The sequence below is a fragment of the Ostrea edulis genome, chromosome 4, assembly GCF_947568905.1.
Source record: "Ostrea edulis chromosome 4, xbOstEdul1.1, whole genome shotgun sequence".
Lineage (NCBI taxonomy): Eukaryota > Metazoa > Mollusca > Bivalvia > Ostreida > Ostreidae > Ostrea > Ostrea edulis.
In genome coordinates this window covers 94126161-94145357 of record NC_079167.1, presented here as the reverse complement: position 1 = coordinate 94145357, position 19197 = coordinate 94126161, and the positions used below count along the sequence as shown (strand labels likewise).

General features: G+C 44.4%; 2 protein-coding genes across 2 annotated transcripts; one reads left to right on the top strand and one right to left on the bottom strand.

The window, feature by feature from the left end:
- Positions 1 to 263: 263 nt before the first annotated feature.
- On the top strand, positions 264 to 1055 carry LOC130053888 (uncharacterized). Its single transcript, XM_056161537.1, has one exon. The coding sequence runs from the start codon at positions 264 to 266 to the stop codon at positions 1053 to 1055; it is 792 nt and encodes a 263-aa protein (XP_056017512.1).
- Positions 1056 to 3278: 2223 nt separating this feature from the next.
- Positions 3279 to 4682, bottom strand: LOC130053887 (uncharacterized protein F54H12.2-like). The gene is made up of 2 exons (XM_056161536.1): positions 3648 to 4682; positions 3279 to 3518 (listed from the first exon to the last, which is right to left on the bottom strand). The coding sequence occupies exons 1-2, from the start codon at positions 4680 to 4682 to the stop codon at positions 3279 to 3281; spliced, it is 1275 nt and encodes a 424-aa protein (XP_056017511.1).
- Positions 4683 to 19197: the final 14515 nt, after the last annotated feature.

Below are 19197 nucleotides of genomic sequence, written 5' to 3'. Positions count from 1 at the left end.
ATCTATCAGATTAAATCTACCATGCACAGATATCGAATGTCTAGAAAAAGACAATGAGAAAAAACTCTCTACTCGAAAGCACAAATCTGCCATTTTGACGCCCGCCATCTTGCCTTCGTCTCCGAAGCGAGGGATGTTTTCGAGGAGGTCCGCGCTTTCCCGATATATACCGGCGCACTCGCCAGTTTGCTTCACTGGTGATCCAGCACAGTTATAGAAGATTTTTGAAGGATTTTAAAGAAGAAAGAAGAATTGCTTGAAGAATGGCTGAAGGAAGAAGGGATCCTATTTACAACTTCCAGACCTTGCTTGGATTCCGGTACCGGCTGGTAGTGGTGGCTGAGGAACGGGTAGGGGAGAATTGGGTCGTGCGTTCTGAGAACGACCTGAGCACCTTCTCCCCTTTCGACCAGAGTGGGGTCCGTGAGATCATCTGCCGGGTGCGGTCCGAGTATGAAGGGAGGGCACCCCGCCGCCGCACCGCCCGGATCTCCACGGCCACGAGACCGCGCCGACGGGCCCCACAGCCACCCTCACCACCACCACCTTACTCCCCGGCGACGGCTACAACATCACCACCAGCGATCCCATCGGCACCGGAGGAATACAGCCCGGTGCCGATGAGCGACTCATCAGCGTCACCGGTGGAGTATTCACCGCGGTCACCGTCCCCCGCACCACCGCCCAGTCCAGCCCAGAGTCCGTCGCTGCTGGTGGCAGCCACGTCATCACCACCGAGACCGGCAGCCCCTGCAAGACCCCCACCACCTACCATCCGGTTTGCAGGGAGGACTCCACCACCGAGGCCAACCCACGCACCGGTGGCAACTCATCCCCCGAGGAACCACCCTATGACTGTCCCTGGTTGGGCAGATAGGGCGGTTCCCATCTGGTTTAAGTGCCCTGTCTGCTGGCAAGACAGGGTACACTCTGGAATCACGTGCAGGGGATGTGGGCAGCGCCCAGCTTGCTGCTCGTGCGTGGAGCGGATAGAGGAGCGGCGACACACCCGGGGACGGTGCCCGTTATGCCGGTTTACCGGAGCCAGGGAATGAAAAGTCGGTCCTTAGGACCAAACGGCCCTTTTCAGGGCCACCAACTTTTTTGAAAAGACACTTTTTATGGCAAAAAATCAAGAAACACACAAGTTTGTTTTAAAAAAGTTTTTATTAACACAAGTAATAGCTAGAATAAAGCTATAATAAAGTTACATTTTCTTGACAATGTACACATGTTTATGATACTGATAAGCAAAGTCACAAATCCATTGTCTATAATGAGTCCAATTGCCTCCGGCTAATCCACATCCAATACGATAAGGAAACGCTAAAGTCTGGTAAGACAAAGTGCCTAATTCCTGTAAACATTGTTGAAACCAAAGTTCACGTTGTTCGGGGGTATCGGCATACAAGGGTAAGCGTTGAGTGCCTCTCCCGTAATCCCATTGCGCTAACAAACAGATCACATCAGGATGCGTAGAATGAGGCATAATACACACAGTACCCGGTATTCCTCGATCCCCTGCTATAGCTAAATTTCTCCGTCCTAAAGGTTGTCGGGTCGCATACAGATTAGCCCAAGGAAATCGGTCGGCAATACGTTGACTTATTCCATGAGGTTTCACCGTTAAACAGTTACATTGTTGTACAATAGCATCCACCCAAGGTAGAGATAATACATCTCCTCGTAGATCCGTCACCGACATGCTGGTTGACAGGTCTCACAGGTACACGTTGACCGGGGTTCTTGACTGTAAGGACAATGTTGAAACAGCCGGGGATCAAACTTTCTCTGAGTCCAGCGCTCTCTAAACTCCTGACAGATCTCACAGGTACAGTCCTTATGTGCTATTTCTTCTTCAGGGGTGATGGTACAATGCTGCGGACACTTACACGGTAGCCAGGGTTCTCTAGTGTGACCACAACATTTATAGACAAAGGGATAATAATTCAGCTCTGCCAATCTCTCTATCCACTTCTGTTTGGCCAGGATGTTTTCTTTTTTATAATGAAAACACCCACAAGTTGACCAATGTCCTCGGCAATACCCACACACTAGTACATCTTTCTCATCATCCGCGTACCGTTCAAACGACATGATTGAGAAAAATGGTAACAAGTGACCTATGTATATAGTGTTTTTTGATGAGTCATCAACATGACGTCAGCCATCTGAGGTAGGGGATGTTTTCGAGGACGTCCGCGCTCTCGCCTTTTTAAACGTGCGCAACGTCAAAAATCGGGCATTCCGATTTTTTAAAGGAACCAGAACCATGAGCCGTAGAGTAGGACCAGACCCTACGGTGAATGATTATTGTATCAAATGGGAGGAGGATTGGGAGGCAGAGATTGCCCCGCCGGCCTCACGGGAGGCTCTTCCCCCACCACCCATGAGCCAGGATCTGCCCCCGCCAGAAGAAAACTGGGACGCAGAGATGGAAGTGGTGCAGCGGCCTCCGGGGAGAATGTTTTTTAAACACGGGTGGTTGCCTGTGTTTGTGTTTGACCACGAGCAACCCCCGGAGGAGCAGAAAAAGAAGAAGAGAAGAAAGAAGAAGAAGAACAGACAGTGAGGGGACGGAGAAGAAAAAGAAGAAGAAGAGAAGGAGAAGAGAAGAGAAGAGAGAAGAAGAAGAAGAGAAAAGACCTAGAGAGAAAGAAAACAGCCCTTTTCAGGGCTACCCATTCTTTTTGAAAAGACATGGTTGATTACAATGACAAGAATTTTTTTTTTTCCAACGTTTTATTAAACTCCAACTATGAACAATAACAATAACATAGTTTACAATACATTCAGTCTTTGACATTGACAAGTTTGTCCTTGATGGGTTCTCGGTTTTCGGAAGGTCTCTTTAAACCAATCAGCCACAAAACGATCGCGTTGTAAGGCCGTGCCTTTCCAGGGAAGTAACCATTCTTGTACGGTGCTTCTATGGCGATGGCGTTGATGTAAAAAATACACACAGTATTGTCCACAGACATCCGTATTCAAATCTTGATAACAATGGGTGTTATGAATCCAAGTCTCTCCGTGGCGTTGAATAAAGTCTTGGATGTCTTTATAGCTGGGAGGTAATCCGTAAGAATCAAAATATTCGACGGTAGGGCTACTCAAATACAAACAGACCCAATGCGCTCCAGGGCGATCGTGAGGGTCTGTATTCACCACGATGGCTTTGTGATGAGGTAACAGCTCAGGTATGACATCTCGAGGATACACACCGGCAAACGCCGGTCCTAAATCTCGTTGTAAAACATCTCTCAATTGCTGAGTATCCATCAGTAATCGATACTGACTTCTCGTTGTTTGTTGATTTCTAGCAGATTGTCGAACACGGCATACACCACACAGTTTAAGGTCCTGGCCACGTTGGCGGCAAATTGCACTTCCACTCTCAAGTTCCCCGTCTGTATGAGATGAAATTTATCCGTCTGGGCTTCTTGATCTTTCGTGAAATCCACACACCAGAGGGTGTAACCGTTTTTATACTCTTCCAGGGTAATGTCCGGAGCCCAGTCCTGGCCTAATTTTCCCAAGCCTTTGTACAGACTCAAATACGATCTCAGGTACTGATCGTCGGTGAAATTAGGTTCCAAAGGTCGGGTTTCCATCATTTCTCCATTGATACTGATTTCTAATTTCTTGACTCTCTCATTTTGGAAATGAAAGGGGTTTCTGGTATTATCCCCATTAAAAGCCGCATTGTCCACAAAGCCCAACACGATCAGTTTAGGCATCTGTCCTTGAAACAGATGATCGGTGATTTTAGACTGGGTGCCACTAGGAATGGTGAAGGTTTTCACTTCCACTCGTCTCAATGGATATTTCGCCGTTTGAGTACTCAGTTGCTGATTGATGAGATTAATGATACTCGGCACAGGTTTGACTTTTCTCACCCACAAGATCATACTTTGAATGACCACTTTCCCACTACTCCCGGCAGCGGTCATCATGTAGAACTGGGGTCGAGCGCGATTGAATCGGAGACGGACATCCACGCCATTAGGGAGACATTTCTCTTGCTCAAACAAATCCAGATGTAATCGATCCATCAACACGATCTCCTTACTGTCTGTAATCTTCTCGTGACGTTTTCTCAACCCTACATTCTTGGAATCATCCGGATACACGGGAGTCGGGATGACGGCCGCGATGTTGACTTTATCAAGCGCTACTGCAAATTCGATAGGAGGTTGAGTCAGAGCTTCTAATTTGACCTCATCCATATGTCCTGTCGTATCTTTTTCCCACAAGCTACAGGCTCTCATCTGGGTTTCCAGAGTCTTGGGTGCATAAGACAACAATTTCTCCAGATACGCTTTGTAGGGATAAGTATCTGTCCCCGGGGTAATGACTTTTCCATTGAGACTGACATCGATTTCACTGAACAAGGAATGGAGAATGTTATTCACGGGGGTCGAGGTCGAATTGCCTCCTGCGAGATTCGTCCCGTCTGCTTTGGTGAATTTACAGACCATCTGGAGATAAGTTTGGGATAAATCCAGATATTCATCTCCTTGTCCTTTGATTTCAAATTCAATCGGAGCCGTATCCGAGTTGAGGGTACTGGAAATGGGGTAATATTCCATCCATTTCGAATCTTCTAAAGTGACGTTGGTCGGGGGCACTTTAAACAGTTCTAAACTATCGGTGCCACAAGCGCAAGATTCTCGGTGCATCATATTGGAACGATGTGTTACTCAGCGTGAACTGGCATCAAATGTGTTCTGGGCTCCTTCTCACCCCCTTTTTATAGGGTTCTCAGTCGAAAATATCCAGAGAGCGTTTTGGCTTACCCCTTTTCACGAGCTTCCTACCTCCCTTCCTAGATCGCTTCCTAGGTTGCTTCCTAGGTCTCTTATGAGGCCCTCCCCGAGCTAAGATACGTTGTTTTCTTTTAACAGATCCTTTTCCTTCCTGTATTCCCACCTGTTTTACCGCCTGTTTTCTTTTGAGGGTCGTGGTTCCAGGCTTCCTGAGTATTCCTGTGCGCGCTTTTCTTCCTCGTTTGGATGGGGCTTTTCGAGACCTTCGCCTACGGGCATACCCGGCTGTCTCTTTCAGGGCTTGGGCACCGTGTGTCTTGAGAGCGTCTTTGAGGGATCGTTTATTATCTAACACATCCATCCCTGTTTTAGCAGCAGCCTTTAAGGCACTTTTAGCCCCCGATTTGAGTAAATCGGTGAAAAATCCTTTTCCCTTCTGCTTTTCAGATTCTGGATCATATTCTTCTGTTGGATGGCTTCTACGTCGTCTCCTCTGATAAGAGCGATAAGGGCGATAAGGGCGGTCGTAATCATAATATCTCTCTTGATAGACAGGACGCTGTTGTTGTTGCTGTTGTGCGGGGGCTCCACCTAATAATCCGCTGATCAGGGGACCCGCCACTTTGCTGGCTATTCCCAGCAGGGCTCCAAGCCCGTGACCCTGCTGCCGTATTAAACCTTTATGGTAGTGCATCTTGATGTAAATGAACTTCGTTAGGGGTTACACCCGCTTTTTATACTTTTTACGCCGTCTCTTTCTCTTCTTTCCTTGACCCGCTTGACCCACAATGGCATTGGCAATCCATGGAATGAGAAACCAAATTCCGTGTCCTTTCTGGCGTCTGACTCCTCGATGGTACTTCATCTTTCAATACACTTTGCGGAAATGAAGTTTGACTAAGGAGCGCCCATTTAAAAAGCCCATAGGGCGCCCTAAAGAATTCATGATGTGTACCTCAATGGTATCGAAATATTTCTTACTCAGTTTCAAATATTCGGCTCGAATCGGTTCCCAACGGGCTTGTTGTCGATCGTCGTATTGACCCGTACAGGGGACGACTCTCAATAATTTCAATTTGTTGGTGCCCACCACTTGAGGATCCACAATGTCACAATACACATACATGGCTTTCAGATTGTCGTAGACATCCATGGTCGTGTTCCCCAAGTAATTCACGTTGATCCATTTCGTCATGGTTTCATCGCCCAGGATCATTTTGTCACTATCCAGACCTAGCTTGTACGCTAAGGGCGTAGGGAAACGAATGCACATGGGGGTGGATCTCAGTGCTTTCCCATTAAACTGATACTCGACACGATCGTACTCGGGGTGATACACTAAGAGCTGGTTGTTCCCCTCGTCGTTAGGATTCCCTAACTCGCTCCATACTTTCCACAGGGTTCTCCTTAAGGCTGCGTTGATTTCATTGATTAACGCCAAAGGTTGTGTATAAGCTCCGGGTCGGAAGTGAATGCGAATGATATCGAAGGGAAATAAACTATCCCCTCCCGCAAAGAGATGGGACCATGGCGTCAGATCCCAGGGGACCACCACCTCACACCCGGCCATCGTGACTTTGCCCATATTCTGTGTCTTAAATCTTTCCCATTTATAAGTGTTGGGATCTTGGACATATTGCGTATACGGATCTGGAATGAGAACGTCCACATAAGCCTCGCTATCCGATACGTTTTGTAAGTTGGCCGAGTACATCATTTCGGTCAATCCGACTTCCCATTCTCCATCCGTTAAGTCCATGGTGTGTGGCAATAACGTTTTAAATTGAGCCGTCGTATTCGTCGGAAACGATTCCATCGACCCATCACTCAACAGAGTCATGTAAAACCCTTCTCCTCCAGCCATGATGTCTTAAATGAGCCCCTGTCTCTGTTTCCTTCTCTATTTATACTCATAACACAATGAACATTTTCATATTTTATTGAACATACAACATAATGTTAATACACAATTTTACATGTCATTCTTCTTGATCGCGACCACCACCATCCCACATCAACGCTTCCGAGTCTTCCAACTCTAGTGTTCGTCTCGGGACTAAGCGTCGTCGCATCACCAGATAGTGTCGGGTTCCCCAGCAATCGGCCACATCATAACCTTCATTGATCATGTCTTTAAAATGTCGGAGACAGTCCTCGGAATGGTCAAACCAAGGACTAGCATTTAAGGTCCAATCGGATTCGTCTTGTCGTCCCATCAATCCCCAGAAGGCTTTCACTTTCCAACGAAACTCTTGATATTTAGTCTTCATGATAAAGGCTGACCATCCGTGAGGTATCAGTATCCGTTTGTACAAGTACACAGGATGCGTGGACGTTTTGTGTTGTTTACAATGCATCAAACACATTTGCTTATCCCAGAACCAGGTACTTTTCTTCCCCTCTTGTTTCCAGGCGTACTGTGTGTTAGCCATGGTGAACTGATCTCTCAGGTGGAGGGGACTCCTGTTTTATACTCGGGCTCGCTAACGTCATTTGTGGACTAGGCATGACGTAGCCTACGAGAGAACTTAAGGTCACCATCCAAAAATCGCGATTGGGATCGCCTAAGGCTAACATGACGACCGAGGTGATAATGATGGTTAAACACAGGAATAATTGTGCAAAATACACAATTTCTGCTCGAGGGACTTTTTCACCCAAGAAAGTCCACTGGGTGGTCATGGTCGAATGAGATCCGCTTGCGGAATCCATGAATCAAAACTGGGAGGATATCCTTTCCAACGCACTTTGACTTCTGAAATGACTTTTTTTCCCACACGCCGCTTTTTATACCCTAAGATCTCCTCCACTTCATAGACATCATTGTCTTTAATCACTTGTTGTAATTCCTTCTCGTAAAAGGTTCCTTCTAATTCTTCCCCGTGATCATCTTGAATGCGATAGACGTTGCGTCCTGGCACTTTTCTAGAGATGGTAAACAGTTCTTTGGTCCAATTCGGTAAATATCCTTTTTCAAACGTACGTTTGGCTTTACTAATGCGTACACGATCCCCCACTTGCAAACGACTCGTGGTATCGGCACTCTGTTTTCCATACAAGGTTTTCCATACGGTCAAGACATTCTTGGCATTGACTTGAGCAGGAGCTCGCCGGATACTGCGATGATAGGTATGATTGTAACCATACACCAGATCGCTCAAGACATCGACATACCGTCGTGTTTTATGACGTGTAAAATACCGCCACATGCGTGCTTTCAGCGTGCGTTGAAAACGTTCCACAATACTGGCTTTGGTTTCGGCATTACGGGTCGTAAAGAAATGAATGGATTTGAAGGCTTGACGAAATTCTTTATTGGTAAATTCTTTTCCTTGATCGGACTGAATGCGCACGGGGCGACGTCCCTCTCGAAAAATCCGTCGTAAGCCTCGTATCATTTCTTTCCCCGTTTTCTGTTTTAAAGGCACGACCCAGGCATATTTAGACAGCACGTCAATGGCACATAATAAAAACGTATACCCATTATTGTCTTGTTTCAAGCTGGAGACATCGGCTAAATCTAATTGCCATTGTTCATCCATATCCGTCACTCGTGTTTGTCGTCGCTTGAATTTCCTCCGTATCGGTTTATGCAAGGTATAGGTATCTTGAGCTTTCACCCATTCTCGAATTTGAGACAGGGTAATCTTGTGTCCTAACTGACGCACTTGACGATACAACGCCTGGACTCCCCCATACCCTGTCTTGGGATCGTAATACAGTCGCTGTAAGATCTGTTCTGGTTTCATGGCAGATTTAACCATTTTCCAATTTCACGTGATGTCTTTTTACCGGCCTCCCTGATATTTTTAGGGGTCATCATTCGTCTGGGAGTTTCATAGAAAGATTGGTCAAAACCCGAGATTTCTTGAAATCCGCTCTCATCTTCTTCTTCTATAGGTTTAGGCGTACTGATTTTTCCGGGCTTGTCCATGGCTTTTATAACATCCCGATTGGTCAAATATCCTTTAGGGGCATTCGTTTCTTTTAACGCTTGAGCAAATTGCTGTAACCCTGCAGGCGGTTCACGATGTTTCAAAGGTTTTTGTCTCTGGGACTCGGTGATTAAATCCACGATATTGGAATCGGGAACCCTGCGTCCTCTATAGCTGATTTCTCCTTCTTTATTCCAAGTCACCACTTTGGATTTCTTGAGATGATCGAGTAATAAACCTGCTTTCTTTTGACCCGGTTTATTGACGCTTTTGATAATCTGTTCCTCCAAGTCATCGGGTGCTGCGGCAGCTGAGGGTGGTGAGGCGGCACTGGGTGCACTGGTTGGGGAGGGCCGAGTGGCTGGGGTGGGCTGTCGAGCTTGTTGTAAATATTGACGATAGCGATGAAGTTGATGCCCGTACAACCCCACTTTTTCTTTCTCGGTTAAATCATCTCGATGTTCAATCTCGTCCAAATCACTGCGTAAACCAATAGTCGAGGTAAATTCGGGAGGTTTAGGTAATTTGCCTTTTAATTCGTTGAGCATCGCTTCCGGTACCAACACCATTTTTCGACTCATGATTTCTTACAAATCTTGCCACACACAAACGAACCCAATCCTTTTTGGTGAATGAGTATACCTCGTCGTTTTTTCACGGGTTGAGGGTGGACTAAGCGTCTTAAGATGTGTTTCTTTCGACCCAGTTGTCGCTTCTGAGTAGGGGTGAGAGGAATCACCCCTTTTAATAGATTGTACACAATCTCACAAATCTTTAAAATGCAGTCATTGGAACAATGTTTCAACACCTCTGTCTTTAATTTGCTGGAATAGTGCGGAGCCGCTAACGTCTGCAAGAGTGGTAAATGAGGTCGTAATCGACATTCACACTTCTTCGTATGAGCCATGGTAATGAAGGGTGGGGCCCCTTCCCCCTCCTTTTTATACCTAGTCCAGGACAATGGCACTCGGATGTTTAGGATCAAAACGTTTGTGATGGACGGTCTCTTCGTGACGATTGCGGTTCTCTCTCGCATTGAAGACCAGAGGGCAAAATTTACATTTATATTTCTTTTGCACCTGAACCGGTGTTGAGGCGGTTAAGGGTTGAAATTTCATGCTTCCAAAGGTATGAGCAAAACTCGGTAGAGCAGTATCACTGGTTCTGGAACTTCCTATAGGCCCATGCATGGATCGTTCCATTTTCTTTTGAGCTAATCCGGCTTTCAGATTGGCTAACGTTCTAGTGGCCTTGGGGGGAGTGGCCTTGGGAAACGGCATCTTCACCATGAGAGGGGTTTTCTTTGGAGCCCAATTGGGAAACGGATTCTTCATCCTGAGAGGTGTCTTCTTAGAGGACTTCTTAGGGGACTTCTTAGGTGTCTTCTTAGGTAAGCGAATAATGAGTTTAGGAATTCTCTGAGGCGATTTTTTAGCTTTCTTAGCCCGTGGTTTCTTGGTTTTCTTGGGTTGTCCCCCACGGGGCTTACGGCCTGTTTCCCATTTGAATAAATGACGGATAATGGTCCCTCCTAAGAATCCGGCGCCTCCTCGTTTCAAAATGGCTTTTTTACGCTCTTCTTCATTGGTCTTCTTATCGGCAATGACACTCAAGTCTTGCCGATGGGATTGAATGAACCGCTGAGTGATTTTATTGCCTGGTAAGACGCCTCGCAATAAATTTCGAGCGCCCATCGCAAACCAGTTGAGTAAGGCTCTACGTCCTAATTCAATGAGATGACTCCGTTGAACGGGATCCCGTTCCCGTTGTAAACGGCGTAACGTTTTGACTAATTTACTCTTCGCGGAAGGTCTACCCATGGTGAAGACTGTCTTTCGAATGATACACCTCCCCATGATGTGACATTATTTATACTCTCGGGGGCATGTGCACAGCCAAGTTGGTAAAGAGTTGACTTCTTAATCTTAAATCGTCCGACGTCTGAGGACTCAAGTCCACTAGTAAATACCCGTGAGGTACACGGGTGGCGTCCTCATAGGCTGGAAGTAAATGCGGCATTTGTAATTGCCGACTTAACACCCCAATCTGAGATTTATCTCGAGGATTTTTAAACAGCACAAGATAGTGAGCATTCAGACTGATGGTACGATGTTGTACTGCTCGATCAAACAGATTTTGTGTGATATAAATGACACTGGTATTTCGATGATGCGCTTTGCGCGTAAACCAGTCGACAATCGATTCGATGGCTTTACCTCCCATCATATCATCAAAAATGAGTAGATGACGCGTACTGAGATCCGCCACTATCTGCTCATCGTCTTGAGGTATATTGCGGATAAAAGTGACCTTGTCCTGTAAGGATTCGTACGCGGCCTGCCATTCGCGATAACACCATACTATCTTTTCGGGAGGCGGTGCAATCCACTGCGTATTTTGCACCAGATGTTTGACAAATTCTGTTTTACCCGATTTAGAGGGTCCGGCCACCACCATGGTAAATTCATGTTTCAACTGAAAAGGCTCAAGTGTCTCGTAGGTATACATCTTGATAAATGACACAAGTTCAGGAAAATCATATCTATTTATTAACAAATAAAAATACGTACAGCTTGCTCAACACCATGTCTACAAATAGGACATTGTTTCAGTCCCGTAGCACATATAGCACAAGTACATAAATGACCACAAGGTAAAAAAGCAATTCTCAAGTCTCGTTCTAAACAAATGTGACATTTCTGGGTACACATTGGATTCCCTGCCGCGTCTAAGGGTAAGCCTTCCCAATCGCAACCACTGTCTTTAGCGCGGGCATAGGCATTGAAGGCTTGTCGTACCCATTGTTTACCCTTATTACACTTCAGGTAAGGACAGTGAGGATACCAATAAGCATGTTGTATCCAAGGATTGTCGACAGCTCCCCAATGGTGAAGTCCAAAGTTGCAATAAAAACAGCACGTGTTATCCCCGTACCCTTTGTAAAAGTATCCCGCTTCTGCAATGGTAGGTAATAGGTTCTGCAAGTGTTCGGGAGCATTTTCAAACGACGCTACTCGATCTGACAGTAGAGCATAACGTGGTGTACCCGGGTTATGTAGTGATTCGTAGTCCGTCATTTTGCCGACTGATGGTTTTCTCTAGCATGTCCTTTTTTAATACCCGTAAGGCAGCGTGTCATAGTCATGAATACGTTGACGTTTATCATACACCATGCGGTATTTCTTCACCAGAGGAATGGTTCGCACATCATGTTGGCGGGTTCGTTGAATAAAGTGCGGATAGCGGACATGGACTTCTTCTTCTTCTCCTTTCAACATTTTTTCCAACGTATCGAGAGACACGACTCTAGAGGCACGATAATTGAGTGTCAGTCCTTTGACTTTGCAGACAGATTTTCCATTCTGGGTCTCGTATGCATAATTTTTGGGCCCGCCCGACATGTACTTGATGATACGATCTCCACCCAATTCATCGGTCCAGCCGCCTAAACTGTTGATAATGGTCGGGTTGAACTGGGTCTCGTCGTGCTGATAGATGATACTATCCGTGTCAAAGTATAAGACACGCTCTCCCAAAGGCTGTAACGTCTCGTACAAATGTAAACGAGCATGAGCTGTTGTAAAACACGCCAGCACCACGTTTCCAAAGGGGCAGTCTTCTAAAAATTCTTCTTTCTCCTGATAATTGATCAGCATCATATCACATTCGGGGCGTTCACGATTTTCTAAGAGTTCGATGCCTTTGACTTCTAAAGTGGCATCTTGTAATTTCTGTTGTAATTCTTCTTCTTCCGTGAGATACAGGGATTTGGGTAATTGTAATCGTTGAGCAAATTTTCCCCACAAGCAATTTAAAAAGAGTTTGGCAATGGTTCTTCGGACCGGATTTTTCTGGATGTCGGCCGGGTTCATGGCAATGCCTTCTCGTTGCTGAATTTCCTCAATGTAATGTTGCTGCTGTTGGGCTGTTTGACAATCCTCGGGGAATCCGGAAGCTTCTTGTTTAATTTTCAAAAAGGTGTTGATATACGATCGAAATAAGTGGTCACTGGATTTCTCAAAATGCCAAACTTCGTAAATGCGGTCGAGACGATAGCCCAGATCTAATGCTTTGTGAAGTTCGGTGGTCACCCAGGTGCCAGTGAGACTGCGTTCAGAATCGGTGTGCTGGCACCGCTCGTCGGGTCCTAAGTTGCGCTGTTCCGCACAGGTGCGACATAAGGGAAAGAGTAATTTGCCCCCGGTCTTGTAAGGTAATACGGGGTGATACAGCTCTCGGGGTGGGAGGACACGACAACGAATGAGCCCGAAATAGTCTCTGACATCGGTGAAATGGTTGGTGATGACTTGGGGATGTTGGACGGGAAATGGTTTGTATTTCAACACGTACGGGTACAGGGAACAGACATCCACGTATCGCATGTCACCCTCCTCACAATACAATCGTGTAGCATTGGTCCGGCCTCCGTACAAAGCGTCACGGGGATTCAAAGGATCTTGTATATCGACTCCTTGTAAAAATTCCTGTAAGTCGGCATTGGTCTGGGTCTGACGATCAAACTCGTGTTCCCATATGCTCACGACTGTATAGCCTTGGTCTTCTAAAGCACTGGCTCGTTTTAAGGTGTCCAGGTAGAGGTCTTGATACGTATGCTGAACACGATGAGGATGCATGTCAGTCAACAGATTCGGGTAACAGGTGGGACAGCCGTGCCAGTAACAGCCATAGAATTCGTACACGATACGAGATTCCTCATCATACCCATCTACTGTATAGGGTCCAAGCGTGACTTCGCCCCCATTTCTAGCATGTCGTATGCAGTGATGTTGATGTTCTAGCCAGGCGAGCCATCGACAAGCTTTAGCTGAATATCGTCGTGCTGGTCGGTAGCCCATATTGGGAATGATGGCGATGGTATTTTCAACCATGAATCCTCGTCGGTAGGCTAAATTAGCCGTGCTGGCAAACGTGATGGATTCTTGAAAGGGGTCTACTTCCACCAGATCAAACAGGGTGGACTTGAAATGGGCACAACAGCGGCGTAAAATATCCACGTCCGAGATGCAGTAAGCTAAGAATTCTTTCTGGAAATCAAAGACTTTACCCTCTTGTTGATGGTACCAAGTATAGAAGGCTTCACGATTGGCGGTGGACATATCGTCAGGATTGTAGAAATGAGCGGCCGGGTAAGGACCCACATACTGCTGGTTCTCTGTCGTGTTGAAAAAGTGCGGGAAATAGCCTTTTTTCAATTCCGTTAATCCGAAAGCAGAGGGCATCTTGGCAAGAGCAAAGGGTAGAAAGTTGTAAGAATCGATGAATCTCAACGCCAAGACTTGCATGGATAAGATTTTACTGCCGTTCAGGATGACGGTGGGTTTGATACACGCCGTGTGAACCAGGTAATTCAAAATAAATTGCCCATCGTATCCTTTGAAATTGTGGGCAATGATGGTGGCTTCATCGTGTTTGAGTTCCACATGGCCTTGCTCATCGGTCTCGCTCTGTAAGAGCCATTCCATAAACTGTTTTAACGTGTCGGGTCCTTGAAATAGGAAGCGGCGTTGTGATCCGAATCCTTCACAATGAGAACAGGGCTTGTCGATATCCACACTGTCGCAATGTTGACACACACGTTCTGCCACGCATAAATTGGGAATGTGAATACCGTTTTCCTGACTGCATTCGAAATCGTAATAAATGTATATTTTCAACTCCTCTTCTTCTTTTTCTTTCTTAGGTTTGGGTTTCGTCTGTACAAAGCAGTGATGAGGCATGGTGACGACTTTGTGACAGATGCGGCATTCGGTTTGACCCCCACACGCGTGGCGTTTTAATAATTTCTTGGACATCCATTTCTGACACTGGTTACAACGCCCCATTAAACTGCAGACCGTGGTCGTTGTATTACAGCTGTAAGGTTTTAAATGGTTCTGGTAACAAGCTGCATTTCTGAAAAATCCCTTACAATGAGGGCAATTCGTCTGAGTCCCGTCCGGGATACAGGGGGTATCGGCTAAACAAAATGAGCATCGATGAGGACAGACGGTCCGATGTTCTTCAATGTGACTGTAGCCAACATCGCAATAATCGCAATAGTATCTGTTTTCCGTCACTCCAGGCATAGACACAATGGTATCGTAATGCTCGTTATCCAGCAGGATATTCAAACAAGTCCCGTGCCCCGGTCCTTTGTAAATAGGTTCCAGTCGTAAACGAGTTGTATTCGTTTTGAATTGAAATATTTTCAATCGATACTGTGGGGCGAGCGCGTGTTGTAATTGCTCCCATTCACGTGGCCCACACGGCTGGTTCATAACACACCCAGCTTGTTCCATCAAGGCTATCGCTTCTCGTTTCTGGTCGAGCGATTGTGTATCCCCTTTTCTTATCCTTAACCATCTCGTTTCCCATGCCTGGTCGTTTGATTTCTGGCTGTGTAGACGTGCTACCACAATAGCCCGGGACAAGCAGAGAGAATCCTCAGGATTTTGAATGCGAACGATCGCTCTCTTGGAGTTTTTGAATTTCTCCTTATCCACGTGTAGATGTTTTTTCTTAGTGCACCCGCTGCCTTGTGGATATTTGACATGGAAAAAATCCATCTGCACTGCCCCGTCGGTGATTAGGAATTCCTTTTTAGATTGCTGCACGGCTTCTATTTTGTTCAGAATTTTGTCCTCGTTGAGCTGATTGGACTGCGTAAATTCGTACCAAATAGCTGAATCCAGAGACGGGTGCCGAATATTTAAACGTAGATAATCATTAGGATTGCACTGCATTTCCTGTTTCACATTTTTTAACATATCCCGGAAGAGGCGACGAATGAAGGTTGTATTTTCTTTCTCTGGAATAGGTTTGAAGGCAACATTGTAGACATTTTCCTTGACTTTAAATTTCCGTGATTGACGTCCTCGTTCCAGTTGAATTTTGTAATAATCCGAAATGAGTTTCTTTTTCCCCCCTCCCCGCTGTAAATACTGTAATCGCCGTTGATTCTCTCTGCGGAGTTGTAATTCACGCTGCCGTTGTCTGTTCAGCTGATCATTCAAAAATCTCAATCGCTGTTCAATATAACTCCGTGGAAGTCCACTAGGTAACTTGTCTGACATGATATCGAAAGTGATAACGCGAATTGTGTATTGCGTTTATATACTTATTATGACGTCATAGAAAAGCAGGTTTTTTCACAACGTCAATAACACTCTAAATTAATTAAATTGTTCTTTAATAAACATGTCAACTTAAAACCTTGTGTTATTCATTTAGATTTAATACACAGGATTTAATACACAGGAATACATAGAAATACACAGGATTTCACTGGATTTTCAGAAAAATAGCTTTTCCAGGAACTCAAAGCGAAAGCATGCTAAAATTAGGGCCATAGGCCAGTCTATTCACCCGCTCTACAACCCCTGCTGGGGTTGACCCCGTCCTAGTGCACTCCGTTCACCCCAACACCGCTTGACCAATCAACAGACCCCCTTGCTTGACCTCATTTGCATCAAAAGTGCACTCAGTTGACCCACCCATCGGGAGGGTTTATACTACTTCTATAGAAAATATACACTTTTTCAATGTCAATAATTTACCAAATTTTTTATTTTATGCAGTGAATAAAATTTCTTTAAAAGATATATTTCTCTCATGCTCAAAGTTTGATTTGATAAAGATTTTTGCAAAAACCTATGACATCACACGAGGATCAATTAACCTTAATGTGACAGAGAAATGAAAATAGAACAGAAAACACCGAACGGTCGTAGACATCGTTGTACAATGATAATACGTCCCGTCTTAAGACGGACGTCTAAAAAGGATATGCATAGTAGTGATTTTTCACTGAATCTTCCAATAATTTGTTCTTTTTGGTTTGGTCGAGAACGAGAACGAATAACCTGATTACCCTTTATTAAATTTAACGCTATCGTTTACTGGATACACATTCTATAGATTTTAAGGACAATAAAACGTGCTTTCATAGAGCATCGCGCTCAAAATCACACGGCCTCTCACCTCTGTCGGCGTGGGTTCGAATCCCGCTCGCGCCGGTAAGTGAGAAAGTTTCCCAGTTTACTTTCGGAAGATTGGTGGTCTCTTCCCAGGTACATTGTGTCTGGGTTCTCTCTTCCACCAATAAAAACTGGGCGCCACCAGCTAACTGAAAAATTGTTGAGTGTGACGGAAAACATCAATCAATCAATCAATCATAAAATCCCAAAATCGGTCTCTGTAGCTCTCGATCGGTTGTTGATAGTTCCTAATGCACGTGATACACAACGGCGGATTTAAGCCCCCCCCCCCTAAAATTTTCAAATATTAGGTAAATCGGGACCTCTTATTAGAAAAATGTAAACGATGAAAGATGCAATAATTTCTTCCACTCTCGGAGAAATAAAGGAAAAAATCTTTTTTTGATTTATTGAATTACTTTTAATGGGAGAACTTAAATCCCCCCCCCCCCATCCTTAAAATTTGCATCATTTTATTAATTTCACCTTATTAAAAATGACAGAAAAAAGTAAAAATGACTACATACCTGTAGAAGACATTTCAAGCCCTATAAAATCTGTAAAAATCCAGGAGCTTCCAGAGTTCGCCCCTTGAGCCTCCTCCAGGGCTTCGTCCTGGACCCACGGGGGAGGGGGGGGGGTTAGGGCGACCCGTAGTTGCGCTCCCCCCCCCCAACCACGATTCCTGGATCCGCCCCCGATTCAGGCACTAGTAGTCTATCAGATGCAAAGGTTCTTGATATTTGATGAAAGCGCGTTTATTTAGCTGTAACCGCTTTGTCTTGAGAAATGCCGCGTCAGAATGATCACAATTGGACGACTGGAAGCAGTTGTGTTACAATTTGCAGTTACAAGCGATTCCAATGTTTTACAAACCACCATATCTCGCCATTGGTGGAGATATCCACAGCAAGGTTCAACGAATGATCATTATAGGGCATGTAGATTAGGCGTGTCGCTTCATCCCATTGCAGCCTCCGTGGCCGAGTGGTTAGAACATCGCGCTCAATATCACACAGCCTCTCACCTCTGATCGGCGCGGGTTCGAATCCCGTTCTCATCGTTAAGTGCGAAAGTTTCCTAGTGTACAGTACCCGCAACGTTATTCTTGACATTTCTATCGTGCATGTATCCTATCCTACCGTGTATCAGGTTTTCCGTTTTCTATCGTGTTTTGCTTTTATCAGGTCTATCGTGTATTGCGTGTATCGGGTTTTCCGTTTATCGTGAAAATCGTTTATCGTGTAGCTTCGGAAACTATCGGGATCGTATATTAAATCTAATGAAAAAGTACGATACTTTCCGAAAGCTTTATTCGTTTTGTTAAAGAAACTATTTTTAGGAATCGCGGAAAGACAATATATTTGAAGGAGAACATAAAGCTGTAGATTTTGAGGCAGAAGAAGATATATTTGTCTGTCCAGAGAGGGTGAAGAATTATCACAATTTCATTCTAAGTAATGTGGGAAGTATGCAACGGTTTGCTGAGCAAATCGAGGACAGTAAATCTGAAGGCTCCTTTATCTGGAGTTCATAAACATTTCCTTGTCTAGAAACAATTATTTGTAATTAGCACTAACAGAGAAATAAGAAGTTTTGATTTGAAAGGAGAAATCAGTAAATTACAATGTTTGTTACATATATTTTGATAATGAGTCTTTTTCTTCCGATTTTTTTTCACCTGTATTCTACTTATATACCAACTACTGAACTTGTGCGCGTCCTTATATCTGATTTTGTGTATCACCCGTGTTTTGACAGCAAACATTCTCAGGGACATTATATTTCACACATTTAGAAGATGAAGTTTTAAAAGGGTGCAAGGGTGTTGCATCCCCCAAAATTCTGCTCAACTGAGCACGATTCAGCTGTCATCGTTGGTTTGTTTTTGTTTTTACTTGTACACGTACACATGTACCAATAGTCGTACATGTACATGTAGATATTGGAAATGTATGTTGGTTTTGATGATTATTTTTTATTTTTTTTATATACACTAAACACAAAAATTTTTAAGCGTTTCAAAATTGCAAATTTAAAAAAAGCGAGGTTTTGTTTATGTTTTTTAAAAAAATAGTTTATTCATTTTTTGTTAACAAAATATCAATTCAAATAAATATGTTCAATTACTCATGCCTATCAATTATCACTCAAAGTGCAGAAATATCTAACATATGAGCATATGGTATAGTGCAGTTGATTTTTTTACGCGGTCGTTATGAAAATAACTTACTGTAGTTGTTGAATGAGCGGTGAACTTAGAGATTGATGCAAAATAACCCCCTCCTCGCTACACACAAAATATTACTTGGTTTCATTTCATATTCAAGATAATAGACATTAGAAGAGAGCTACTGAATCATTATATCACTACATTATATTACATTTAGTTAATTCTCTGTAAAATTTATCTATTAAACATTAGGTGACAATATGAGTTTTAGAATCATTGGCTGAGAAAATTCATATAGATATCAAATAATGAATTCAATACCGTATATATTTTAGTTTTCTGATTTT

Excerpts from the sequence above, each read along its gene's own strand:
- LOC130053888 (XM_056161537.1), top strand. The coding sequence starts at position 264 with ATGGCTGAAGGAAGAAGGGATCCTATTTACAACTTCCAGACCTTGCTT.
- LOC130053887 (XM_056161536.1), bottom strand. The coding sequence starts at position 4,682 with ATGATGCACCGAGAATCTTGCGCTTGTGGCACCGATAGTTTAGAACTG. Across the intron at positions 3,519-3,647 it reads TTCATTTCCAAAATGAGAGA|GACTGGGCTCCGGACATTAC; the intron begins GTCAAGAAATTA and ends AAATTAGGCCAG.